At 57.8% G+C, this 23698-nt stretch overlaps 1 protein-coding gene across 3 annotated transcripts; it reads right to left on the bottom strand.

The window, feature by feature from the left end:
* MNT (MAX network transcriptional repressor) lies at window positions 1–23394 on the bottom strand. 3 transcript variants are annotated; one of them, XR_013923105.1, is made up of 7 exons: window positions 23201–23394; window positions 13998–14553; window positions 11282–11323; window positions 10473–10584; window positions 2863–3055; window positions 496–1429; window positions 1–232 (listed from the first exon to the last, which is right to left on the bottom strand). XR_013923105.1 is itself a non-coding variant. In XM_080357246.1 (6 exons), exons 1-6 carry the CDS (start codon window positions 23271–23273, stop codon window positions 714–716), a joined length of 1692 nt encoding a protein of 563 aa, XP_080213372.1. In that variant the 5' UTR covers window positions 23274–23394; the 3' UTR covers window positions 1–713. The 3 variants fall into 3 exon arrangements, 2 of the variants coding, with proteins under 2 accessions (XP_080213372.1, XP_080213373.1); XM_080357246.1 differs by having other exon boundaries at window positions 1–1429; XM_080357247.1 differs by lacking the exon at window positions 11282–11323 and having other exon boundaries at window positions 1–1429.
* Between the last annotated feature and the right edge of the window lie 304 nt (window positions 23395–23698).

The following is a 23698-nucleotide window of genomic DNA, read 5'->3' as shown; positions in this document are numbered from 1 at the left end:
TCCTTTTATTAGACAGGACAGAGAATTTCCTTAAAATGCCATAACAAGTCACAGTGATTTTCGATGGTTCTTTGAAATGTGATGTACGATGGGAAACACCTCTGACACGGTTACCATTTGCACTTCGTCACTGTGTACGTACCCTGGTCCACCAAACCATCTATCTTAAAGTTTCTTGTTTAGAGAGGACACTCTGTCTTCTTCCTCCAAAAATGAGTTTTGTCTAATAATCCTGCAAAATAATCAACCTTACAAAAGGCCTTCTTCAAATGTTATATTTATATATATATGTATATACATATATATACACACACATACACACATATATATAAATATAGACTTCTATGATTTTTTTCCCATTCTACGCAACGTCTCAATAAAGAGATCAGCATTTTTTTATTCTACAAAGAAGCAACACATAAAAGGGGAAAATAAAAGTCTTAAGAACATCATATCCATATTTCACTGATTACACGGAAAAGGAAAAAAAATCACCATGAAGGACTGTCCTTGAAGTTTTCTCAGATTAGCAAAACCCGAGTGCGGGGGCCGCGGCGGCGGCTGCGCGGCCCAGCCCGGCCCGGCTGGAATGTACGGAGTTTAGCAACGGTTCCCAACAAAGGCCCGGCCCTCGGGCCAGCCGCTCTGGGCCGGCGCTCTGGGCCGGCGCTCTAGGCCAGCCCCTCTAGGCCAGCCGCTCTAGGCCAGCCGCTCTAGGCCAGCTTCAGCGTGCTCACGGGGAACGACGGCATGGTCACCATAGTCACCGGGTTCAGCACCGTCTGCCCGACCAGCTGCGGGTGATGGACCACCTGGGTTCCCACGGCCGGCTTGGCCATCACGGCCGGCGGGCCCAGGCTGGCGGTGCCGTTCACTTGCTGGTGCGAGATGGTGTGCGCGATGTGGCTCACCACGGGCTGGCTGACGGCCACGGGCTGCGGGTACAGGGGCAGCTGCTGGCCCAGGTGGGCCATGTGGTTGATGGTGGCCGGGTGCACAGTGATGTGGCCAATGGGCTGAGCAGCAGTGGTGAGTTGCACGGGGCTGGAGGTGGAAGGTGCAATGTGAGCAATGTGCTTGGTCTGTGGACCCTGAATCACGTGGTTGACAGTCTGGATGACCGAAGCGTGGGTAGTGGCGGTGTGGGCGATAACAGTCGATTGCACAGTCGAAGCCGCCACGATGTGAGTCTGTGCAGGGACGATCGCCTGCGGCTGGACCAGTGCCTGTGTCTGGATGGGAGGCTGTGCGTGCGCGGGGGGCGGTTTCTGCTGGATGGAGAGGTGCTGAGGCAGAACGGCCGGGTGGTGGGGAGCAGCGTTTGAAGGGACGGCTTTCAGGAGCTCTGGGTGCTGGCGCTGGGTGAGTTTTGGTAACGAGTTCACTGGCCTGTCATCTTCCATGTCTTCATCCATGTTGTCTTCACCCTCTGGAAGAAATGAAAGGAAGACACTCCCATAAAAAAGCAAGCAGGGCACGAACGAGACTAACCAGCCTCCCTAAAAGGCAGCTGATGCAGAAGAGACAACAGCAGGCAGAGTTCCTGAGCTACAGGCAAGCGGTGTGGCACAGCATGGCAAAGCACGGCACGGCACGGCGGGGCAGCACACCCTCTCCCCAGGCAGGGCCGCGGGTGGCGGGGCGGGAGGACGCTCACAGAGGACCCAGCGCTCGCCCAGCGAGGGCAGCAGCGCGGGCACAGGCACAGGCACAGGGCAAGCATCAGGCTGAGCTGCCTGCGCTGCCCAGGGCTCCTGCTGGGAAGAGCAACATTCCCCTGCCCGTCCGCTGTTCCACTGCCGGTACCGCCCCGGCTGCCCCCAGAGCAGGAAGGAAACAGCCACGGAGAAATGCGGCAGCAAGCTCGTCTCGTTCTGGAAAACGCTCGTCTAGTTCTCTTATGCAGCCCACGAACGCCCAAAGCAACGCAAGAACACGCAGACCCTGCGGAGACCAGGACGACGAGCAGGGCACCTTGCACTGCCTGCTCTAAAGCCAACCATGCAGAAGCTATCGAAGCAGCAGGAAAACCAGAGGGGACGCTCCCCTTGCGTACGCGCTGTGGGCAGGAGCAGCCCGCAGCGGTGGTTTCCCGCAGAGGCCGGCGGGAGAGGCGAACGCTGACACTCCTGCTCTCAGCTCCATCAGCCCACACTCCGAGTCTGCCGGAATGTTCAAGGGCGATGAGCCCAACACAAGCCGAATGAACTCAAAAGCTCGGGTTTTGCCTTCCTGGAACCTGCCGTAGCATCTGCCTGGAGGGCCCAGAGACAACGCTGCCGCGATCTGAGGGAACTGCAGCAGCCTCCCCTCTCACTGCGCGCCCCCTGCCCGCCCGCTCCTCCTGCTGCAGACCCCGGCGCAGGACGCGTGTGCTCTCCCGTCTCACAGACATAACTGGGAACGGCACGCCAGGGATTCAACAGCATCGCTTCATCTTCACTGGGAATCCTTCTCACACAACGTGAAGGCTCATTAAGTTGTTCAAACGCTCTGGTGATCCTTCCTGTACCGATTCCTCCTTCTCTAGCGGCTGCACACCCTCCCACGCCCAAGCTCACGCACATCAGGACGCTCACACACCGCTCTGTTCCAACGAGCAGAGATGCGCCGTTGTGCAAGAGGAGAACTAAGTTGTGGGCGCAGGGAGCTCCATGTGATTTACCAGCTGACTGGATGTGCAAACCCGCACTTTGCATCCACCTGACGCTGACGCAATTTCAGTTTACGCCACACAGGCGGCCAACACCAATGACTACAGAACACTCGAAAACCTTGATGGTGCTAAATGAAGATCCCCATCACCACTTTATACCTGTGTCAATGACACACTGTGATGATTAAAGAGAGTGGCTGGGGTACCTGATGCTGTCGAGGTAGATGCCTGGTCATCCTCTGGCTGAACGGTCTGCCGAATAATTCTGTCAATCTCCAAGATGTCCATCCACTGGCTCAGCTCGTTCTTCAGTTCTGCCAGTCGCTGCTGGGTAGCAATCTTCTCTCTCGCCAGCCGCTCCATCTCGTGTTCATATTCCTTTTCCTTTCTCTTTAAAGTCTAAAGACAGAAGGAACAAAAATAAATAAAAGGAAAACAAAGACAAATACAACCTACGGCAACCTGGTCACTGCCGTGTCCAAAGCTGGTTTTGTCACCAGTCATGCTGCTGGAAAACGCGTCCGTGTGGAGCTGTAACGCTTTGCTCCTCTGTGCCCGTTCCTCTGGCTGTCTCAGAGCTCTCTGGCCCCTGTGTGCAGCCCACTTGCCATTATTTGGTGAACAAACCAGACACCAACTACTGCTGTCACTCCGCAGTAACAGCCACTGTGACAGAACTTTCCATTTGATAGCCGTCTGTAATTAAGCTGCTTATTCTTATGTCAAGATCGAAAGTAACGGCCCCAATGCTTTCTCTGTGCTTGTCTCCAGAATAGTGCTAGCCCTGGACCTGGCATCAGTGAGGTTTCAAAGGTCTTATTCAAAAGCTCCCTTTATAAACATGGTATTAGCAATTTAAAAACACACTTCCAATTATGAGCTTTTCCAAAAGCACATTTCAGCTGTTTTCTTCTACTACAGGGCATTCACTGACCGCAGGGACAAAGCTGCGTCCCCAGACAAGGACCCTGTCCCTGCGGGGCGCGCGCGGGCCGGGGCGCCAGGACACTCACGACCCGGCGCCATGGATGCTGATACCGGAACGGCAGGAGATGGGGGCCGAGGAACCTGCCGTCCAAACCGCCCTGGCCTCGCCACACCGCACGCGCAAAGCTGCCGCGCTCCCCTACGCTGCCAACACTTGGGGGTTTGCATGGCTGCCAATTTAACCCCAGCGAGCAATTAACCACAACAGCCGCGCATCCCCCAACCCCCCCAAACGGGAGAGAGCCAGGGAAGGGAGAAAGTCATGGAGTGAGATAAACACACTTTAATAAAAATAACACTAATAACACTAATACTATATATAAAATGGAAATAGAATATAAAAGATACTCAACGCAATTCCTCACGAGCTCTGTCCGCACCGAGCAGCCAGCGCCAGGCTGCAGCACCTGGTCCCAACAGCCGGTCCCAGGAAAGAAAGAGGAAAGGCAGAACGGCCCCGAGGCCGCTGCCCGCGGCAGGACAGCCCGACCAGAACTGCCGCGCCACGGCCCCACCCGCTCCGACACCCCAGCCGCACAGACGGAGCACGGCACTAATGGCCTGGAACATTCCTACTGACCAGTCTGGGTGTCAGTGGGGGTCTGTCCATCCATAGCCCTTCCCAGCTGCCTCATGCGGGCAGGATTGGGCCATCGGCAGAGGAAACAGCGGTGCCGGTACCTCCCGCCCGTGCCAAACCTGCTGGTTGCCGTGGGAACCAAAGCCACAGTTTCCATGGGAACTGCGTCGTTCAGCTGGTTCTTGGAGATGGAATCCCGCAGCAGTGCCGGATGCGCCAACCCGGTACCACTGACCAGAAAACAGAGGTTGCCGCACAATGGCACCACCGCAGCAACCGCGCGGCTGCTCCGCGGGCTCCCCGAGGGCCTGTGCTCACACCGAGATCACGGGCTTTCCCCAGATACAACACAGAGTCACGAGGGGCAGGGGCAAAGCCAAAGCTCCGTGGGGAGGAGACCTGCCGTGACCAGCGCTCAGCGCCTGTCACCAGGGTCTGTGTCCCACCACGGATCCATCTGCAACAGCTGCAGGGGCAGAGACAGCATCTAGATCGAAACATTTCACAGAAAAGGAAATCTGCCTGGAGCAGAGAAATCCTGGGAAAATTAGAACATGCATTGCTATTTACATTTACTATTTGCACATTGTTAGCACTTAAAACCCCTGACAAAAGCAGACACTGTTCTTTGTGCAGAGGGCTGCAAATACCAGTACAGGGAGTAAGGAGGTACCTGCCCGACAGAGGGCAGCAGCCCACACCCACCGTACACAGCTCAGCATCCCCCTTCCTCTCTCACACCCAGCCAGAACTCCCCAAGTTCTCCCCGCCGGCTGTCCCGAGATGCCCCGAGCAGCCCGGTTATCCGGATCAAGGTGTATCTCGGCATGACGCCCCACCACCAGACCGCAGCCGCCTTTCGTCCCACGGGTGCTACGCTGGCTGCCTGTGATTGAACAGTGCGGCACCCAGAGGGACTATGGAGCAGCAAGAATTCCACAGCGAGAGGGATATTCTGAACATAAACTTGGTATAGCATTGTAACTCGCAATGATGTAAAAGATGAGTAAGACTGCTAAAAGAAAAAGAAATTGGAAAAAACCCCACCCATTTTTTCCGGTTTTCACGTCAGCGCCCTGTGCAGGAGCAGCTTCACCGTTTCACCGGGTGACCCAACGCGGGTCCTCCCCGCGGGGACAGCAGAGACGAGAACGACGCCAGAGCCGCACACAGAACAGCGTGCGCGTGGAACCAGAGAAGCGGCGGCGCCCGAGCGGATCAGAGCACCGTGAATCTTTGATAAATGCCAAGGGAGACAGGGAGCCTTGTAAAAACCTTACTCACGCTTCCACATCCTCCAAAGCATGTTTTATCAGTATTTCTATCACATCAGAGTAACAGCAACACGACAAAAGGAGATGAAGCCGATACCGCCTTCCTGCTGCTGTGTAGCAGGTTCAAAATCCTTCTCATTTATTATTTTGCAGATGAATGTCTAGCGAGGCTGCCAGCGCCACCGGGGCTGCCGAGCACCGGAACGCGGGCTCAGCTCTGCTGCGCTCAGGCAACGATCGTTTCATTGCAACTATTTGTTTGCGATTTTAATTGGTCAGTAACTGCTTCACTGTATTTTCAAAGAGCATCACCACACACCTTTGCTACCGCCACCGACAGGAATGCAAACCTCCCCTGCAGCTCCTGCCGAGCGCCCTCAGCTCAGCCCCACGGAACCACAAACCAAACCCAACCGTTATTATGTCCATGGGGATTTCTGTTTGTTTGGGGGTTTTGCTTTGTTTTAAAGGCAGGTGACTGACTTCTGCAACACGACACACAAAATAAAGCTCATGCCATCAGGCTGTGCTCGTCACTACTGTGTCACATCACACGCGCTCTGTCCCCTCCCACTCCCGACAGCGGGTGACAGCAGAACGGGCAACGGCACTGAACAGGCAACAACGCACCAGCACCGCGACACCCGCGCTCTGCTCCACTTACAGCTTGTTTTGGCTTTCACAGCCTTCTTCAGACTACTGCTTACATGACAGCGCTATGAGAGATGTAGATTCTCTAACAATTAAAAAAAAGCACATACGGCATTTCTAATTCTCTTTACCCTTTCCAAACTGTGGCATATGAGTCACAAGCAAGACACCGTGAAGAAAAAACACAAACACCATCCCTTTTGGCAAAGGTTACGGAACAGCCTGCACTCACCCGACAAGGCTCAAACACTGGGCGCTTTTAAACTCTACTGCACCAGGCGATTTGAGGCCGGTCCTGCAAACAGCCCTGGCCAGAGCAGCAGCGGCTGCCGCAGCCCCAGGGACGGCACAGGCGGCCATGCAGCGCCCGCTCTGGCACCAAACCGCCCCACCGGGGAATCCCACGTTTCTGCTGCTCAGTGGCCACACGAGTCACGCAAAAGGAACACCCGTCAGTGCTGCCGACGCGAGGCACAGCCCGGGCTGGTGCCGGAGCTGCGGAAACACGGCTGGAGCCGCAAGCACGGCTGGCACCGGAGAGGCCGTCAGCTCGGCCGGGCACTAAATGTCACAATCCACCAAGTGCAAGGACCAGACGCTGCACTTGCTGTGCGTGAACAACTCCCACCGACTCCGGGGGAAGATCAGCCCCACGTCCTCGTCTTACCCACTGCACACTCTTAAGCAGGTTCAACTTGCTTTACTTTACTAAACACTGTTTTTTTAAAGGTCTCATTTCTCATCACTTCCTGAAATCTCCAGGTGACACCATGTTGCATGACCACTATTGTTGCTGGAAGCCTTTATTATTGGCAACAAAATTCAGGCTAATTAGACAAGATAGAATCAATGGATCAGGTCAGGTAAACAGGCGGACGCAGCGCTGCCTGGCACGTGAGCGCTGCTCACACGGCAGGCACGGGAGCGCTCACGGACACGGGTCTACCAGCAAGTTTCATACAGACAAGTACATTCACCTGGTGGCTGGCACAGAATAAAACCTCACAGCTACAGCGACACTTTGCAAGGTGGGGAACTTAACTGGATTCAGCATCGGTTTGGCTTACGCATTTTGATCAATAACGCAGCCACTACAGTGCCTGAATGTAAATGAGCTCTGCTGCTTAGACAAGACCAAGCGCCAAGGTCGGACGGGGGGTCTGCCTGTGGTTCGGCATCTCCCGACAGCAGGAGCCGCATGTTTGCGGTGTCCTTCCCCCGGGTAACACCTGAAGCCAAACTTCAGCATTACGATGGGTCTTGTGATTTCTAAATGGCTTTGCCACTTATTTATACATTTCTCTAAGTGCACACAAACAGAAAAACCAAAAGACTGGTGTCAACAGAAATGTACCCGGGGGATCGCTGGGAAGACCGCGGGCACGGCCCAAGAGACAAGCGCTCAGCTGGCGTCGGTCCGGGGGTGCGCTGCCCACCCAGCTCCTGGGCAGACGAGTTCAACCCTCCCTGCCCCGTCCTGAGGCAAGAAAGGGCAAATTATTACAAATCCTAAGTTCATCCCAGCTCTTTTCTATCACTAACAGTACAAGCCACAAGCAGGACTGGTAAACGACTTGTATCAATTGGTGAGCAAAGTCTGTCTCTTGGACAGAGCAAAGACACCTCTGCAGTACCACGGCCCAACACAACCACAGCACCTTCCTCCCTTTCGCAATGTCTGCACAGCACGTGCGGCCGTCGGGACGGCAGCCGCGCTCTGCTCCGCCCGGCGGCCCCGGGCACCCGCCCGCGCCTCCCGCGCACCCCCACGCTCAGCTTTGTCTGATGTCCCGCAAGCACCTGGTCACTCAGTCGGCGTTTGTGTCCAAGTGGCGTCAGCCTGGCGGCGCCACCCCAACCGCGCTGCTCCGAGCTCTCGTTTTGGCTGTCCCCGTGTCACCCGGGGAGGAATCGCCTGGATGGCATTTTACACTGAACACGCAATAAAAACAACCCCTGAGACCGGAAGGTGTTCAGGTACCATAGTGACAGGCACAGTCTGACAACACAGAAGGGAAAACAGTCTTGCGTAAGGGCTTCAATTAGCTTCCAACTAAGGCGATTACACCATTTCCTACAGGGCAAGGAATCCCTCACAGAGAACCAAATGCACAGAGCCAGCGCACGGCTGCCATGGCTGCGGCCGGTCCCCGCAGCCTGTCCCCTGGCTCATCTCCACACCAGCAGCAGGGACGCGGGAGCAGGTCCGCTCAGTGCAATGACAGACCTGTCATGGTCCCCCTCTCTGCTCCCTCAGAACAAACCACATTTGCTTCCCACTGCATTTCTGCCACGTCACTTCACGCATCTGAGAAACCTTCCAGTGTTTTCCCTCCTGTTCTGCAGAGCGACGGGCGAGGCGGCCCGAGTGACACGTGTGCTGGGTCACGGGCCGTGTGCGCGGGGCAGCCCAGCCCAGCCCCCGCCGCCCCCGGGACCAGCGCTGACGTGCAGCTGCCTTCAGCCAGATCTCTGTGCAACAGCGTGTTTCACTGCAGAGACTCTAATTTACCGCTGCAGAGCAGAAGCCCGACTCTAAGGATAAATTACAATGACAGCTCCATGGGAAGTTCAGAACTTAACTTTCTGTCCTATCTGATTTGATGCAGATACAAATATCTACATCCAGCCAAGGAAACCAACAGCCTGTGTCTAAGAAGCTCCAGCTGGACCAGGGTAACGAGGTTTTGCGGGAGGCGCTGCAGTCGGTGCACGGGCGCAGAGCCCCAGGGCCGCACGCTGCTCTCCTCCGCAGGACTCATCACGTCTGGTTTTTTGGTGCTTTTTTTCCCCTTTTGTGAAAAAGTACTCTGCTGTATCAAGAATAAGAGGTTTTACCTTTGGATCTCCTCTGCACAGCTCCCCTGATCTCTCTTCAAGGGAGCGCAGTGAGCACCCAGCCCGCCCGCGGGACGCACCCGTCCGGTGCAGTTTGCTGCCGGCAGGCAATGTTCGCTGCTTCTTTCTGCAATCCTGACTAATTCTGCGCTCCCGCCCGCAGCCACGGCTGCGATTCACCCCCCGGGCCGTGGGGTGTCCCGGCCCCTGCAGTCCCCAGGCGCCCCCATCTCCACCGACACCAGCCCACCCCAAGTCAAACGAAAGGCTCCGGGCTCTTCCAGCACCCACGAGGCTGCAACACAACCACACCTCCAAAAATGACCTTCTGAGCAACACGGACTTTCCCCTCGTCTGGCAGCCGGTGGCTGGGGACCACGGGAACCTGCCCCACCAACGGCTCTGCAGGAGAGGGGAACACTGGTGAAAAGGCTGAGCTGCTCTGGCTCTGACGCGTAACGAGCAATTACTGACTCTCCAAAGCAAAGCTGATGCAGGTAATCAATGTCCAGTACTTCTGAACACAGGAATGAAACGGTGTTTGAGAGTGACTGAAGAAAATGGGAAGAAAGAGAGGAAAAGGAAGAGGCTTTACTGTAGAAAAGCCCATTGTGAACATTCCTCAGCACCCTTTATTCCAAGCCAAAATGTATTAGGTCTATTGGCTCTCTTCATGTGCGCTATAAATTCAGCAACTCTTTCACTTTGCAGCTGAATTTTAATTGCATTGCATACTATTGATTTCACAGTCACAGAGGACATCTCTCAGAATTTCTGTTGTGCTACCATTAACCACTTTTACGAATATTAAATATGGAAAACATGCTGCATAAGAACAAATCAATGCACAAAGTCAAAGAAACTGCTGATGGTGTCAAATATGAGGTAAAAAACAATAAGCAAAAACTAACACTTCATTCAACCTGCAAACAGCAGTGCATGTTACCTTCTCGCAGCCTCACCCACGCAGAGCCCCACGCCGCAGCCCCAGCCCTCCCGGACCCCACACGACCCGCTCGCGCATCTCCATCCCATCGGAAACGTGAGACGCTCCAAACCTTCATGGAAGTCTGTCTGGTTGGTTAAGCAAAGAGAAAACCTCCCCAAAACACAGGGACTGAAATTCACCTTAGTCCAAAAAGGAGCAGCTTAAGTTCCAACAGCCTGCGTGTCCCTGTCTGAGACACCTGAACGATCTGTCACCGCGTCGGCGCGGCGGGTACAGCCCACCTGTGCTTAAGCAGAACATCTAGCGCAAGGAGCCTGCGGGACACCAGCACTCCTGCGAGACCCAGCTGGTGTGGAAATGTGGAGCTCACAAACGACGGCACCCGCGCGGCAGGACGAGGAGGAACGCGAGCTGTCTGTCCCATGTGTCCTTGGCTGGCAGGAGACACGTACCATGGTTTAAGCAAAGCGAGCACCGTTCTCTGGTGCAGACAGAGACCTGCCCAGCGAGCAGCAGCACCGCGAGCGTTCCACGTACCTGGATGTATCGCAAGGCACTCCTTAGGACGCTGAGGTTTGAGGTCTTCTTGTCGTCTACGTTGGGGATGTTGCGTTTTAATGTCTCAAAGCACTCTTTCAAATGTGCACGTCTAAAGAAAACACAGGTGCTTTGGTCAGCTTGGGGGAGCACACACCAGCAACCAAATTAGCAGAGGGCTAGAGCTTAATTAGTGCCTTAATCCAGCAAAGCACCGACACACGTGCACAGCGCCCAGCCCTCCCGCATGCTCACAGCGACCCAGCTCAGCCCAGAACGCGGCTTCAACGCCTGCATTCTAGTCCCAGCTTGCTTAGGAAACCATCGCGCAGTCTTAAATGAAGTATCTTTTCTCCCTGTGCTGTTGCTTCCACTTTCACCACATATCCAATTCAGCTTGTCAGAGTTTTGGATCAGGAACCGGTCTTTATTCTGTATCCACACTGAACACGGACTCCGGTCTTGGCTATCTTATTACTTTCAATCAAAAGCGAAGTTACGCCGTTATGCGTGTGGGGATTTACTTTGCGGGATCAGGGCTTTGCGGGGTTATTGTAATGTAATTATGCATCTAAACAGAACACACTAGGAAGCAAGAGATGCAGAATTCAGAATTGAGCTGTAAGAAAGCAAAGCAACACTGCAAGATTTACTAGAAGTGACTAAGAATTTGTTCATGTTATTTGTTAGAAAACAAACAACAAAAAACCACCAAAGCCAAAGAAACATTGACAGACTGCAGGCCAAAAAGGAACGTGAATGACAATTGAAAAAACAACAAACCATCCGGCCCCTGGCTTTCTACGCACCTGTTCTTCTCCAACTTATTATGTACTTCCCTGGTCCCAACCCTGCAACCCAAACAGAACAAAGATAAACTCAGTGTCAGGTTTAAAACTACTGCCATTCAACCTGTACTTTCAGCAGTGTGTGTGTGTCTAGGATACACAGGTAAGTATTAAGAATCAAGAGAGGTGTTCAGATATCGCTGGTTTAACATTAGCTGCACATATATTTCTGCCTATCCTGTATCAAGATAAAACCCGTACGTTACAAGCGTATTCCAAGGGACAAGCGTTGCTCACATGCTGCGCACAAACAGCTGCCACGCGGGTCTGTCTGCACAGACTCGGCTCCCGTCGCAGGGAAAGACACGACGTGTGAACCGCCTGTGAGCCCAGCCGGCCCGGTTCTGCCCCACTGGTGCCCCACTGGTGCCCCACGCCCGCGCTCCGCTGCGGGAGATCTGTGCACATTCACACGGAAGCGCACGGGACGTGGCGGACGCGCTCCAAACCGCTCTCGCTTTGTACTGCGCCTGAAACAACACAGCCGAGCACAAACATGGAATGAAGCAACGCGGGAACCCTCCAGTCACGGCTACAGAAGAACCGGGGCGAGCTGCTGCGCTTGGGGTTCTGGTCTGTCCCCCCCTCCGAATCACAGGAATACTTTTAGGAAAAGCCAAACAAACCCATGTCATCTTTGGTTTTTAGCTACAGTGGTGATAAAGTACATGAGTAGACATGTGGAGATTTCAGACATCTTCCATACACTACGCAAAGTAACTCTTTGGCTGGAAACACCAACAGCGAGGTGAGCAGGGCAGGAGGTACCCAATGTTTAATAAATGTTCAAGTATTTAAAAACAAACATCTGACAGCCTTTTCCCACAGACCCAAGCTGGAGCAGACACCTCTCTGCGCTCACCTCTAGGGTGACTCCAGACCAGGAGCACGTCCCCGGGGGTCGCCGTCCAAACGCCCCTCGGGAAAGCTCAGCACCAGGCAGGCGCGTGCCGGCTCCAGGAGCTCCAGGAACCCGGCTCGGTAAAGCGCCGGCAGCGGGCACCGCGAGCGCAGGCGCTGGCCCGGCACGGGGACGGCGGCACCGGCTGTCTGCCGCTGCCAGGACTGCTCGGACACTGAACCTGCCCCCACGGGCACCCCCGCGGCACCACCACTGCAGCACCGCTTGACTAAAGCACAAATACACTTATCGTTTCTGCAGCTGAGTGTTTTATGGACAAGCTCTAAAGATCACAATCTATCTTAGAGGAATTATATTGGCATTTTACAAAGGCCGTTATCTTTACAAAGTCTTATCTGTGTTACTTTTGCTGTTCCTTTCTTGTATTTTGGGATCTCTGCATCCCCAAAGACACTGTGACCCCTTTTTTTGACCACTGCATCTTACATCTCCTGCTGCTCCCAGCAGGTGACACTGGCAGCACTGCTCCCTGCACCGAGGCTGCTCCTGGGAAGCTCAGCACCAACTCGCGGCCCCGCGCTCATCTCATAGGCGGTCACAGCGGTTCTGCCCTACAGCTCAGAGCAAATGCCCTGAGGACCAGAGGACCTGGGGAAAGAAAGCGAACTGCCACGTCCCGACCTGACACAGCACCGTCCTGAGCGCCATGCAGGACGGAGCAGGAGGCGAGGCCAACGCTGACCTGGCCAACGCGCTCCCCCGAGCGGGTCCCACCGAAAGGGCTGCGCGTGTGCGGCTCCTGCGCTGCACCGGCTGGGGCCGGGGGGCTGCACAGAGGGGTCCAGCGGCGGCCCCGAGCTCCTGCCAGACCCCGGCCCCGACCCCCCAGGTACCTTTGCCTTATTGCACTGAATGGGGAACACACACGGAGTGACTTTCGGCCTCCACGGGACTCCCACGCCACGTCCACGGCCGGTGCAGGAGGCAGCTGCCAGCTGCAGGTGGCCTGAGGGCCCGGCAGCGTGGCCGGAGCGCAGCACTGAGCACACCCAGGCCGCTGTCCGCAGGGAGGAAGCGTGAGGGGCCGAGGCACACAGGGCACAGCTTGCTCTGAGGAAGGGAATCATCTCCATCATCTGTCTCCCAGTCCATGAGAAACAATACCAGACTACGTATTAAGATACTGTAGTCTGGAAACAACCGTCTAAGGAGCAGACTGAGCTTCCACCAGCCGGAGTCCTTAAGAACAGGTTAGACAAACACTAACCCGGAGCAACATCAGAGTCACAAGTCCTGTGTGAGGCCGGGCACAGATTAAACAGCCTTGAGTCCCTTCCAGCTGCAGGAGTTTTGAACAAGCCCTTAGCACTTACAGCACCAAGAAACTGCAACAGCAGCTAAGGTGATCTCTGTCCTGAGACACAAAACCTCCTCAGTCACATCCCAGTTTCCAAGAACGCTCCTGGCGCCCTGCTGCACCACCTCCCTGACAGCACGAGCAGAGATCTTTTGCCAAACACAACAGCAGATGCCACCTGAGATCAGACAGGCAGTGCTGGGACTCGCTTCCTAACACAGCTCTGGCTTGCACAAATAAATCCTTGTATGGAATCCTGTGGTGTGTAGTTGGGGGGAAAAATAAAAACCACCAAGCTAAGAAACCCTGCTATCAAAAAACCAAACAAACATCCAAACATCCACGGATCTTGGCATTTCTGATCTGACAACTCTATGCAAAAGCAGTAGCGGCTCCAGGCCAACGCGGCAGTTCTGTCTGGTCCCTCTCAGCAGCCTCCACGCACAAGGTGCACTCACCCTCCAGGTCTCTTCTTCTGCTCATTTGGTTTCGTGTCCTCTGCCGGCGCCAGTTTCAGTGCGCCGAGCTGCGGGGCTGCTCCGGGGTGCGGCTGCGGCTGGATGGGCTGCTGGACCACATGGTGCTGGGAGATGGCCAGGACGGGCGCCGCGTAGTGCTGGAGCTGCTTCGGGCTGCCCGACGGGGGGGTGGCGGCTTTCCCGTCCGGCAGCAGCGGGCCCGGCGGCCGCTGGATGACCGGGGCGACCGATGGTCCCTCCTTGGGGACACCGGGAGTGCTTACGAGGGGCTGGTGGCGCTGCACGAGCGGCGGGGACAGCGCGGCCTGGGCTGCTTGCTGGGGCGGGCTGGTGACGACAGGGATGGGGATGACGGAGATGGGGGCGGGCAGGGGCGGGGGCGGCGGGGGCGCCGGGGGTGAGATGGGCACCAGCAGTTCGCTGCGGGGCTCCTCCGGGGGCAGGGCGCTGTTCAGCCGCGGCGCGCTGGCCTTGCCGGCCTTCTTCTGCTCCTGCTCCCTCTCCAGTCGGAGCTTCTCGTGCTTCTCATTCTCCTCTGAAAGAGAAACACGACAGCAATTAACGGCCCTTCCCCGGCGTTCCCCGTGCCCAGGGCTCTGGGTGAGCTGGTGACATTTCTGGGAGGGAGATGGCAGGCTCGGGGTCACACAGATGGACACCCGTCCCGTGCCCCAGCCCTGCTGCACCTTCCACTCATCGCCCCTTTGCTCCAGCATGAACTGGAAGGCACCACGGGAAATTCAGTGATCTGGGAGCATTTCGCATCCAAACGGGACCTTCCCCGTGGCTGCCCAAGGCTCAAATCCAAAATTTTAATTCAACTGTTTGCAGCACCAAGCCAGAGGGTGAGCGAGCTCAAGATCTCCCTGACTGCAGAAGGAGGCTCCGAGTCTGAATGCAGTATTTCTCTACCCTGAAATATTTTGAGAAAATATAATTACCAACATTTTCTTAAAGGAAGAAGGAAAGCAGAGCAGGGTGGCAAAAACCCCAGCAGGAATCCCCAGATGTAAACAACATAAATCCAGCTACCAATGATTTCAGACTGGTTCAACTGAACAGCATTAATAACTAATAAATAAAAGCCCTTTGTCTGCAGTTCTTTTGCTCCACTTTGCTGCTTGGTCTGCAGCCAGAGGCAACGTGATGGCCCTGGCACAGGACGCACCAGGAAACTCAACCCCGCTGACCTGCTGACTAATGGTGTTTCCTACGTGTGTGCGGCCGGGCAGACTGCGCCATGCGCCGCCAGAGGCCTCGGGGACCGGGCGGGCGCCCCGGGGACAGGGCAGCCGGGTGCCAATGGAGCTGCTGGCGCCGCTCGAGGTGCCGCCAGAACCTGCACCGGCCCCGGCACCAGCGCCACGACAGCAGAGGCTGCAGAACGGACCTGGAGCCGAGCTCCGCGCTGGCGGCAGCGCTGCCCACGGCACGAGCGGGGCTGGCGGCGAACTCCTGCAACAATTCATCCTCATCTGTCCGCAAAGCCAAGAGAGCAGGGAAGCAGGGAAGCACGGTTACCAGCCCGCCTTACTGATCAGAAATATTTATGTAAATGTCTCTGCAAAGCAGGTGCAGCCCTGGGGCTGCTGACAAACCGCCAACAAGGCTTTTGGTCTTGCAAATCCTGAGCTCCCTTGAGCTAAAGAGTTTGTTTCAAGGGGTTTTTAGCCAGAATCTGACACCAGTGAGCTACTGTCCTCCACATCTGACTTGTCCACGGCAAAAAGGAACCACGTTATGGACCCCCAGCCAGCGAGAGGACCCGGGGGGTCTCTGAGCCGCCAATTCCCGACACTCACACCGTGTCAGGATGGAAATGCTGCCACTGAGCTACGAAGATCCGTCTCCTGCTCACTCTGTGCCCACACCTTGCAAAGGACATTCTTTAAACAAGCCCCCTAGAGCTCTTTATTTTTCCATATGAAATGAGTTCACCCACTTTTCTTTCACAGATACAAACGATGCACAGCAACCAGTGCACCGTGCGCCTGACACTCGTGTGGATCATCCCTTCACGTGCAGAGCGCTCGCTACAGGAGCTGCTGCAAAACCAGCCTGGGAAAAGCACACCAGGCTTAGGGCATGTTCTTGTGCTCCGGGGACAGCTGAACCGGCAGGCGCGCACCAAATTACGTGTCACTTCCACTCATCCTTCACACGCTCATCTCAGGGGCTGAGGACTGGACGAGCCCTGCGAACCCCCGCGGGTCTGACACAAGCGAGGCAGGAGAGCACAGAACCTCCCCTGCCCAAGGGCCTCGTCCCCAGAGTGGCCCCGGGCCACCGAGGCAGCGCGCCGTGGGACAGCGCGTCGTGGGACAGCGTGCCGTGGGACCGCGCGCCGTGGGGACCGCGTGCTGTGGGGACCGCGCGCCGTGGGGACCGCGCGCCGTGGGGACCGCGCGCCGTGGGGACAGCCGCAACGCCAGCCACAAGCGAAGCTGGTTTCAGGAGCACCAAGAAACAGGGTCAGCATTCCTGGCCGGCAGACCGGTGCTATTTTAGGGCCCTGACGGGCCAGGAATACACTCTTAGCTTTGTTACCTACTAATCTGCCCGGTTTATCTCCTCCCTTTTGCCTGCCCTGGAAACGCCACTGGCCCGAAGCAGCGGGCGCTGCAGCGAAGGCAGCAGCCGTGCCAGCAGGGTCGGGGACAGCCCGCGCCACCGGCAGCGCGGCACGCCTGCAGGGCCGTGCAGGGACACCGCCGGGGCTCGGAATTCATCGGCAGCATGTGCTTTTGCACACCCTACGCACGCTTAAAGGTCCCTCCCCAGAACAGACAGAGAATAACCCTTAACTCAGTCAGGCATTGGCAGCTCTGTGATTCTGTGAAGAGTCTGCAGTGTTTCCCTGAATCATTCAGTGCTCCCGGGAGCTGACGCTGCGCAGCACGAACCAGTACAGACCCGGGAGCAGCGCCCTGGATCTCACTCACAGCCGTTCCTCAGCGTGTCACCACAGGAGTCACTCCTGGAAGCGCTAGGGACGGGTCTCCAGGTACCCTCCCCTCCCGAGGCCGGCGGCCGCGCTGGGAGAGGGCCAGGCCCAGCCCCGTGGTCAGCTCCTGCTCCTGCACGTCCCACACTCCGCAGGGGACAAGCAGGAGGGGAAGGGAACAGCCAGCGGGACTGGAGAGCAGCAAGGCTCAGCCTGAGCCAGGCAAACCCTGAGCCAGACCTCAGGCTGCTGGCACCAGCAAAGAGCCGCGGGCACTCGCTGCTGCCTCCAACGAGCTGAGGACCGAGACCCCTCCAAAACTGCAACCTCTTCTCTGAGCCCTTCTGAACTTTGGTTGACAACAGCACAACACAAGCCCAACTTTTCTCTCCCACCTTTGCCAGGCCCACGCTGCTTGGCTGGCTCTCCATGGGACCGTGGCAGCCCTGAGACACGGCACCGCCGCCCAGACCCGCGGGCTCCTGGTCGGGACGCGGCTGATGGTCCCCACGGGCAACACCGCGGTCATCGTCTTGACTGACAAAACCTAGGGAGCCGACACCCTTTACTCCTACTTTATGGAGACAGATGCCTGACAAGGAAGTGAGTATTTCCTTTCAACAAAACCACTGACGCTCCTGAACGCAGAAAGGAAGGTGGGAAAGACCCTTAAATCTTGCCGTTCATCTCCCAGGCCCCAAAGACGAATCAACCATCGCTAAATAATACCTGGTAGATGTTTCTCAAAGCAACAGCTTCTCAGATCTCTATGGATAATTTACATTGTGCTTTAATTTGCTATTCTAGTGCTTAACTGAAACCCTGAATCAGCTCCAGATAGTCCTTTTAGTTGCATTTTAGTTACAACTAACTCTTAACGGACACAAGAAATAAATGGCCAGGATTCAGCAGCACTAGAAAGGAAAAGCAAATAGATCAAAACTGCTACAAAAATAAATCCATCATGGGCAGCCTTATACATACAGAGACCACCGCGGTGCCCTCGAGCCACGCGGGCGCCACGCACGGGCTGCGCCGCAGCGCCACAGCTGGGGGGGCGCACCGACGCAGAACTCGGCGGCTCCTTTCCGAGGACGGAGTGGAGCTGGGGACGAGGCGCAGAGCGCCCGGCGCCCCACGCTGACCCGCTCCGCCAGAGCTGCCGCGGCACAGCACGCTGTCCCGGGGCTCCTCCGCCGGGCCCCGGCACCTGCAAGAAACAGCGAGACAAAGGAACATGTTCTGATAAGCAGCTATTTGCAAGCTGAGCAGGTTCTGTGTCACGGTTCAGAGCAAGATGCGGCACTGACAACAGGCAGGATCCAACCCCGCCTGTCCCAGCGTGCATGGGGACAATGCTGTCTTCCCTTGGGGACAGCGGGACACACCAAAGTCTGCAGAAACACAGCAAATAAGGATGTGCTTTAAATATACTGGTTGGAAAGAACTGGTAAACATGAGCTGACTTAATTAACCATATTATAAACAAACTATGCACAAAAAGCCCAGACACTCGGAGTGCCAGAGACCCTGCTGCTCGCCAGCAGGTCCTGCCCCTCGGACGCACGTGCGCTGCGAACCGCTCCCCTCAGCCAGCGCCGCCGGGAACGGAGGCCAAGGCAGGTTACGCACCGCACGGCATGCACTGAGTCACGGCAAAACCAGATCTGTCGGGCAGTGACGGCCTGTTAGGTAAGAGTGTGCGCTCAACACCCGTTCACGTAACAGCCCTCAGTCCCACGGAGGACACCAGCCCCTGCTGCGCCTCCGCCCTGGGGCGTCACCAGCTCGCACTGCCAGCCCTTTCTCAAGGAAACGGATGGAAATGTGCAGATCACCCTCCAGAGTCCCACCTGAGAAAGGAGATAGGAATCCAGGGCTATTTGCCCATCAGAGCGCACTGCAGGCGTCGGAAGCTTTCAGAAGCTTTCCCTGTCATCCCAACTGGCAGCGCCAGGGCGGTCACCCCTGCCAGCCCCCCGCTCCCCCAGCCGCTGCCCCCGCTCCGCTCCGCCAGCCGTTGCCCCCGCTCCGAGGCTGTGCCGCAGGTAACCTGTGTCACACAGGGTGGGCGGCCCTGCAGCCGCAGGAACCCGTCTGGTCACCACTCCGCTCATTATCAATCGCGCCCAATTAAGACGTGTGCCAAACGGCAGCTGGATGAGATGGGAGAAGACCAGGACTCTGCTGGCTGTTCGGTCACCACCCTCGCTGGCAACATCCAAAAAAAGAGAGGCTTACGAACATAACTGAGCAGCATCAAGCAAAGCAGAGAATGTAAGCTGAGTGGGCCATAGATTAATAGCTACGGGAAAAACGCTAAGAAAACAAACATTAGTTACTTGTAATTATAAACTTGTTTTCTCTGATGATGAAACGTTCTTGAATTAACCTAAATTCAAAGAAATCAGCCATCCTCTAATTCAAGTCAAATGTCTCTGGAGTTTGCAAACACCGGACAGAAAAAGGAGCCCAGTTCAGGGTTTGTGCACGTGTAAACACCCCCGTGCACGCACCACCCGCTTACAGAGAAAGGGAGAGCAGCAGCATTATGAAGCGTGAAAGCCCAGATGTGGACAAAGTGCTTCAAAATCCCTACCCCCAAACCCCTCAGAAATGCTGAAGGATGTGGCCGACGCGGTGCACGTGCAGGGCGTCTGTCGCTGTTTGCACGCCCATGGCGCTCATGTCACAAGAGGAAACGCGTAACATCAATTCCCCGTGCCTCCCCCATATCTGCTGGGTTTTCCCCCACAAATTAATGAGATCCAAATAACATTATTACTAGTACCATAATTTACATAACATCTGTCATCAGGTACACGGGGTCTGCCAAGCATTCTAACAGGAGTGCGGATGAGCCAAACCACCGAAGTTTCGCTTTCCCTACATCTCTGTGCGTATCTATACAAGCCTGTCACGAGCACCTGTACGACACTATCTGCGAGCCACGCAAGCCCCGCACGCAGCTGCAGCAAAACCAAGCGCACCCGCAGGATCGGGCTGGGATGTGCAACAAAAACAGCCTCCAAAAAACAGTACTTTAAGTCAGTAAAGAGGATAAATGTTTCTGTTGTGGAAACGCAGGAACTCAGTTCCATGTCCAACAAGAGTGAGGACTCTATAGATGTAAACATCATTAGATATATCTGGGTAGTTGCTAACTAACAAGCATACAATTCCCTCTAACTCAGTTTGTTGCTTGCACTTCATTTGCTCCCGGTTTCCTGGGGCGATAACCAACCACTTGTCCTGCGCCCTTCAAATTCCAGCGAGTGCATGAGCAAGGTCTGGACTCGGCACCCGCGGCGAAGGGCGCAGCTCAAGGATCCCGCGCCACGCGTCGTCCTCGGCCCGAGGTCTCACTCACGGCTGCACCAGACTCACCCGGCTGTTCCTCATGGGAACATCTCGAGCTGATGTATTTACTTTTCAGCAGTTTGAAATGATGTTCTCTGAAATATTAACATATATAATATGCAGTATTCAACAGGCTTTTGGGTAAACATCTTGCAAACACATTTTGAACCATACTGTGGGTCAGCGGCCGCAGCAGGTTCAGCCCAACAGCACTGCAAACAGCTCCCCAAAGCAATCGACGGCCCTCGGATGGCTAAAGACGCACAGCAAGGCTTGGTCTGGTTATCAGTGAAGAAAAGCAAAGCCTACGTGGTTTGATCTTCCACTGGTGGAAGAGGCTGAAGCATCCAGAAAAGCCACGTGCGTACCTGCGCAAAACAAACCAGACGTGAGCAAAGGCACCGGCTGTGGCCGGGGAAACCCGGCGCTCCGCGGCACTTGTGCGAGGTCTGGAGGCGCTGGACGCCACGTGTGTCCTCGCGGAAACCAGCACTTGCTGAGCAAAGCAGGACACAGCAGCTGGCACGGGAGTGGCACGGTGACCCGCGGCATGGCGACCCGTCGTGCCGGGACCGGTGGCAGCAGAGGCTGTGCCACACGCTCCGTGAGCACCACAGCGCCCGGGCAGCGGGAACCCCCGAGAGCAGGACCAGCCGCACCTCAACCCTCCTCCCCCCGAGCATCCTGCTCTCCTTTCTCCAGAATATTTCTGGTTTTTCTTTCTGCCAGTTTTCTTCCTCAGAAACACAGAACGATGAACGTCTGGTTGAAGGGAAGACTTTTTGCTCCTTTACTCCCAGGTTCGAAAAAGCAACAGCGTGCATATTTATGGTATTTTCCCACCCAGTTGGTGGGAAAGCCCGGCCACGGGCTGGGCAGGCCCGCGAGAGCACCGCAGAGCCATGGGCAGGGGCTCCGGAGCACGTCCCGCCCTGCTCCCCCGAGGCCAGCACGCTGCAGCACCTCCGACAGCCGTGCACCAGCAGCCTTCAACCAGCTCTGTATGTTTAGTGCTGCTCCCAAACTGGATCGGCTTCCAGGCCACACTGGACCCCTGGAGCCACACAGTGTAACTGTGGGTGTAATGCAGACCGTAAAGCTTCTCTGAACACACATTAGAAGGGGAAGGAGCGGAAGAAGGTGGTGAGGGAAGGAGCCAATCTAGACACTTTATTGTTGCCTAAACAGTCTTTCCCGGCTATTTCTCTGCTTGTGCTCTCCCCTGACATCTTCCTGTTACCTGAAGCTCGAGCGACGGGCTCCTCCCTCTCACACCACACACCTTCCTGGTGCCCAGGACCTCCCTGGGGCAGCCACGTTTGCACCGGCGCTGCTGCTGCAGGAGCCAGGGCAGCCCTGACGCGTCAGTGCAGCACAACCGGTGACGGCGCGTGTCCCAGGCACAGAGGTCACAGCCAGGGAGCCCCGCTGGCGCTGCGCAGCTCACCCCGCAGCTCCCACCTGCAGCGGCCTTTGGCAGAAAACGGCGTCTCCAGGGTTGGGTTTGGTGCGCTGCCTGTCCTGCGCCCAGCTCGGAAACAGTCCCGCCTCCAGAGCTTGCCCACCGCGACGCCGCTGGGCCACTCCTGCCCCTCCTGCCCTGCAGCCAACTCTTCTTCCCATGTATCCCACATCCTCACTTGTTGCATCCATTTACAAAATATTCTCGTAACGTGAGGAAGCTGGATAATAATTAAAATCTCTTCTAGCAGCAGAAAATATAATAAACAACTCTGCTTAATATGAGCTCTCCAGTGCTTAACCTCTGCTACACCCAGAGCACGCTGAGCACCCGCGAGGCACGGGGCCGTGACTGTGGACAGCCGCTGCGCACGGCTGCCCGGGAGGTGCCGAACCGGCCCCGAGCTGTCACCGCCCTGCCCGGGCTGCGGCGGCTGCTCCCGCCCGCGGCTGCCGGGGCTGGGCCGGGGCTGGGCCGGGGCGCCACTGCCGCGGGAGCCCCGCGGGTCAGCCTGCTGCTCCGGCGCCTCCTGCCCGGCACGGCTCCGGGCTCTCTTGCTTCACAACACGCACTATCTGCTGCATGACTCATCACGGAACAATGGGTGTGCGGCTCCGGCGGCAGCGCCGCACAAAGAGCGGCCCCCCCGCGCCGCGCAGGTACGCGCGGTGTCACTGAGCTCACGCTGCAGCGGCTCCACCGCCCCCCGCAGCCGCGGAACGGAACGGAACGACCCCGCCGGGACGGCCCTTCCCGGGCCGTCAGCAGCGCTACCGCCCGGCCGGGGCGCTGCCGCAGCACAACCGACCCCGGGAGGCGGGAGCCCAGCGCCGGGGCGGCGGTGCCGGCGGCAACAAGGCGCGCTGGGCCCGGCGGGTCAGGACCGCGGGGCTCCCCGGGCAGCCCCGAACCCGCGTCCCGCGGGGCGGCCGGGCCGGGGCTCCCGCCGGGCGGGCGGGGCCGCTCCCGCGCGCGGGCGGGGCGGGGCCGCGCGCACGTGGTGGAGGGCGGCGCCTGGCGCGTCACGCGGCGCGGTGCCGCCCCCGCCCCTCCCGCGGCGCGCGGACACGCAGAGCGCGGCGGCCGCGCGCCCGCGGCAAGGGCGGGGGCGGCCGGTGCCCCCCGGCGGCCGGGACAGCGGGGCCGGGGCCGCCCGGGGCCGCCCCGCCCGCAGGGAGCCCCCGCCGGGGCGGCGCCGCGCTCCTCCCCGTGCCCCCCCGTCCGCGCCCTGTCACTGCCCCGCGCGGCGGCAGCCGCCTGCCGCGGGTTCCTCCGCCGCCGCCCCCGCCGCGCCCCGGCCCGCGCGTCCCGAGATGCCGGCGCGGCGGGCCCGGCGCCGCCCCCGCCCTCGTCCCCGCGCCGCCCCGGCCGGCCGCGGTCTGTCAGGCGGCGACCCCGGCGCGGCCGGCCCCTTACCACGTGCGGTCTGCTGCTGCTGCGCCTGCCACTCCAGGAACCGCGCGGCCTCCAGCAGCGTCTCGATGCTCATGGCGCGGGCCCCGGCCGCCGCCGCCGCCTCCCCGGTGTGGCGGGCCCGGCCGCAGGCGCCGCGCCGCCCCGCGGCTCGCCCCGACGGCAGCAGCGCTGGCGACAAGATGGCGGGCGGCAACAGAAACACAACAGGCGGGCGCTGGCGCGGCCCCGCTACTACGCGGCGGGCGGCGGCAAGACGCGGGGCGGAGTGCGGGGCGCCGCCCGGACGGGACGCGGCGGGACGGGACGCGGCCGCCGGCCCGGCTCTCCGCCGCGCGGGGGCGGCCGCTCAGCCCCGCCGGCCGCACCGGGCGGCTGCCAACGCCGCCGCGCCCCGGGGCGGCTGCGGGACGCGGGAGGGCGCCGGGCGCGGGCCGGGCCGGCGTCGCAGGACTCCGGTCGCCGGGTTTTGCGGGCGACCCTCCCCCCGCAGTGCGCTCG

Source organism: Nesoenas mayeri (genome assembly GCF_963082525.1).
Source record: "Nesoenas mayeri genome assembly, chromosome: 20".
In the NCBI taxonomy this organism is placed as follows: Eukaryota; Metazoa; Chordata; class Aves; order Columbiformes; family Columbidae; genus Nesoenas; species Nesoenas mayeri.
Note: the sequence above shows the minus strand (reverse complement) of the source record. Positions and strands in the feature narration are given on the sequence as shown.

What these genes read in the sequence shown, in the direction of transcription:
- MNT (XM_080357246.1), bottom strand. Translation starts at nt 23,273, where the DNA reads ATGAGCATCGAGACGCTGCTGGAGGCCGCGCGGTTCCTGGAGTGGCAG. An exon ending in AATAAGTTGGAGAAGAACAG is followed by an intron (nt 10,585 to 11,281) that starts GTGCGTAGAAAG and finishes TGTTTTCTTTAG; the next exon opens with ACGTGCACATTTGAAAGAGT. An exon ending in GTGCCTTGCGATACATCCAG is followed by an intron (nt 3,056 to 10,472) that starts GTACGTGGAACG and finishes TTCTGTCTTTAG; the next exon opens with ACTTTAAAGAGAAAGGAAAA.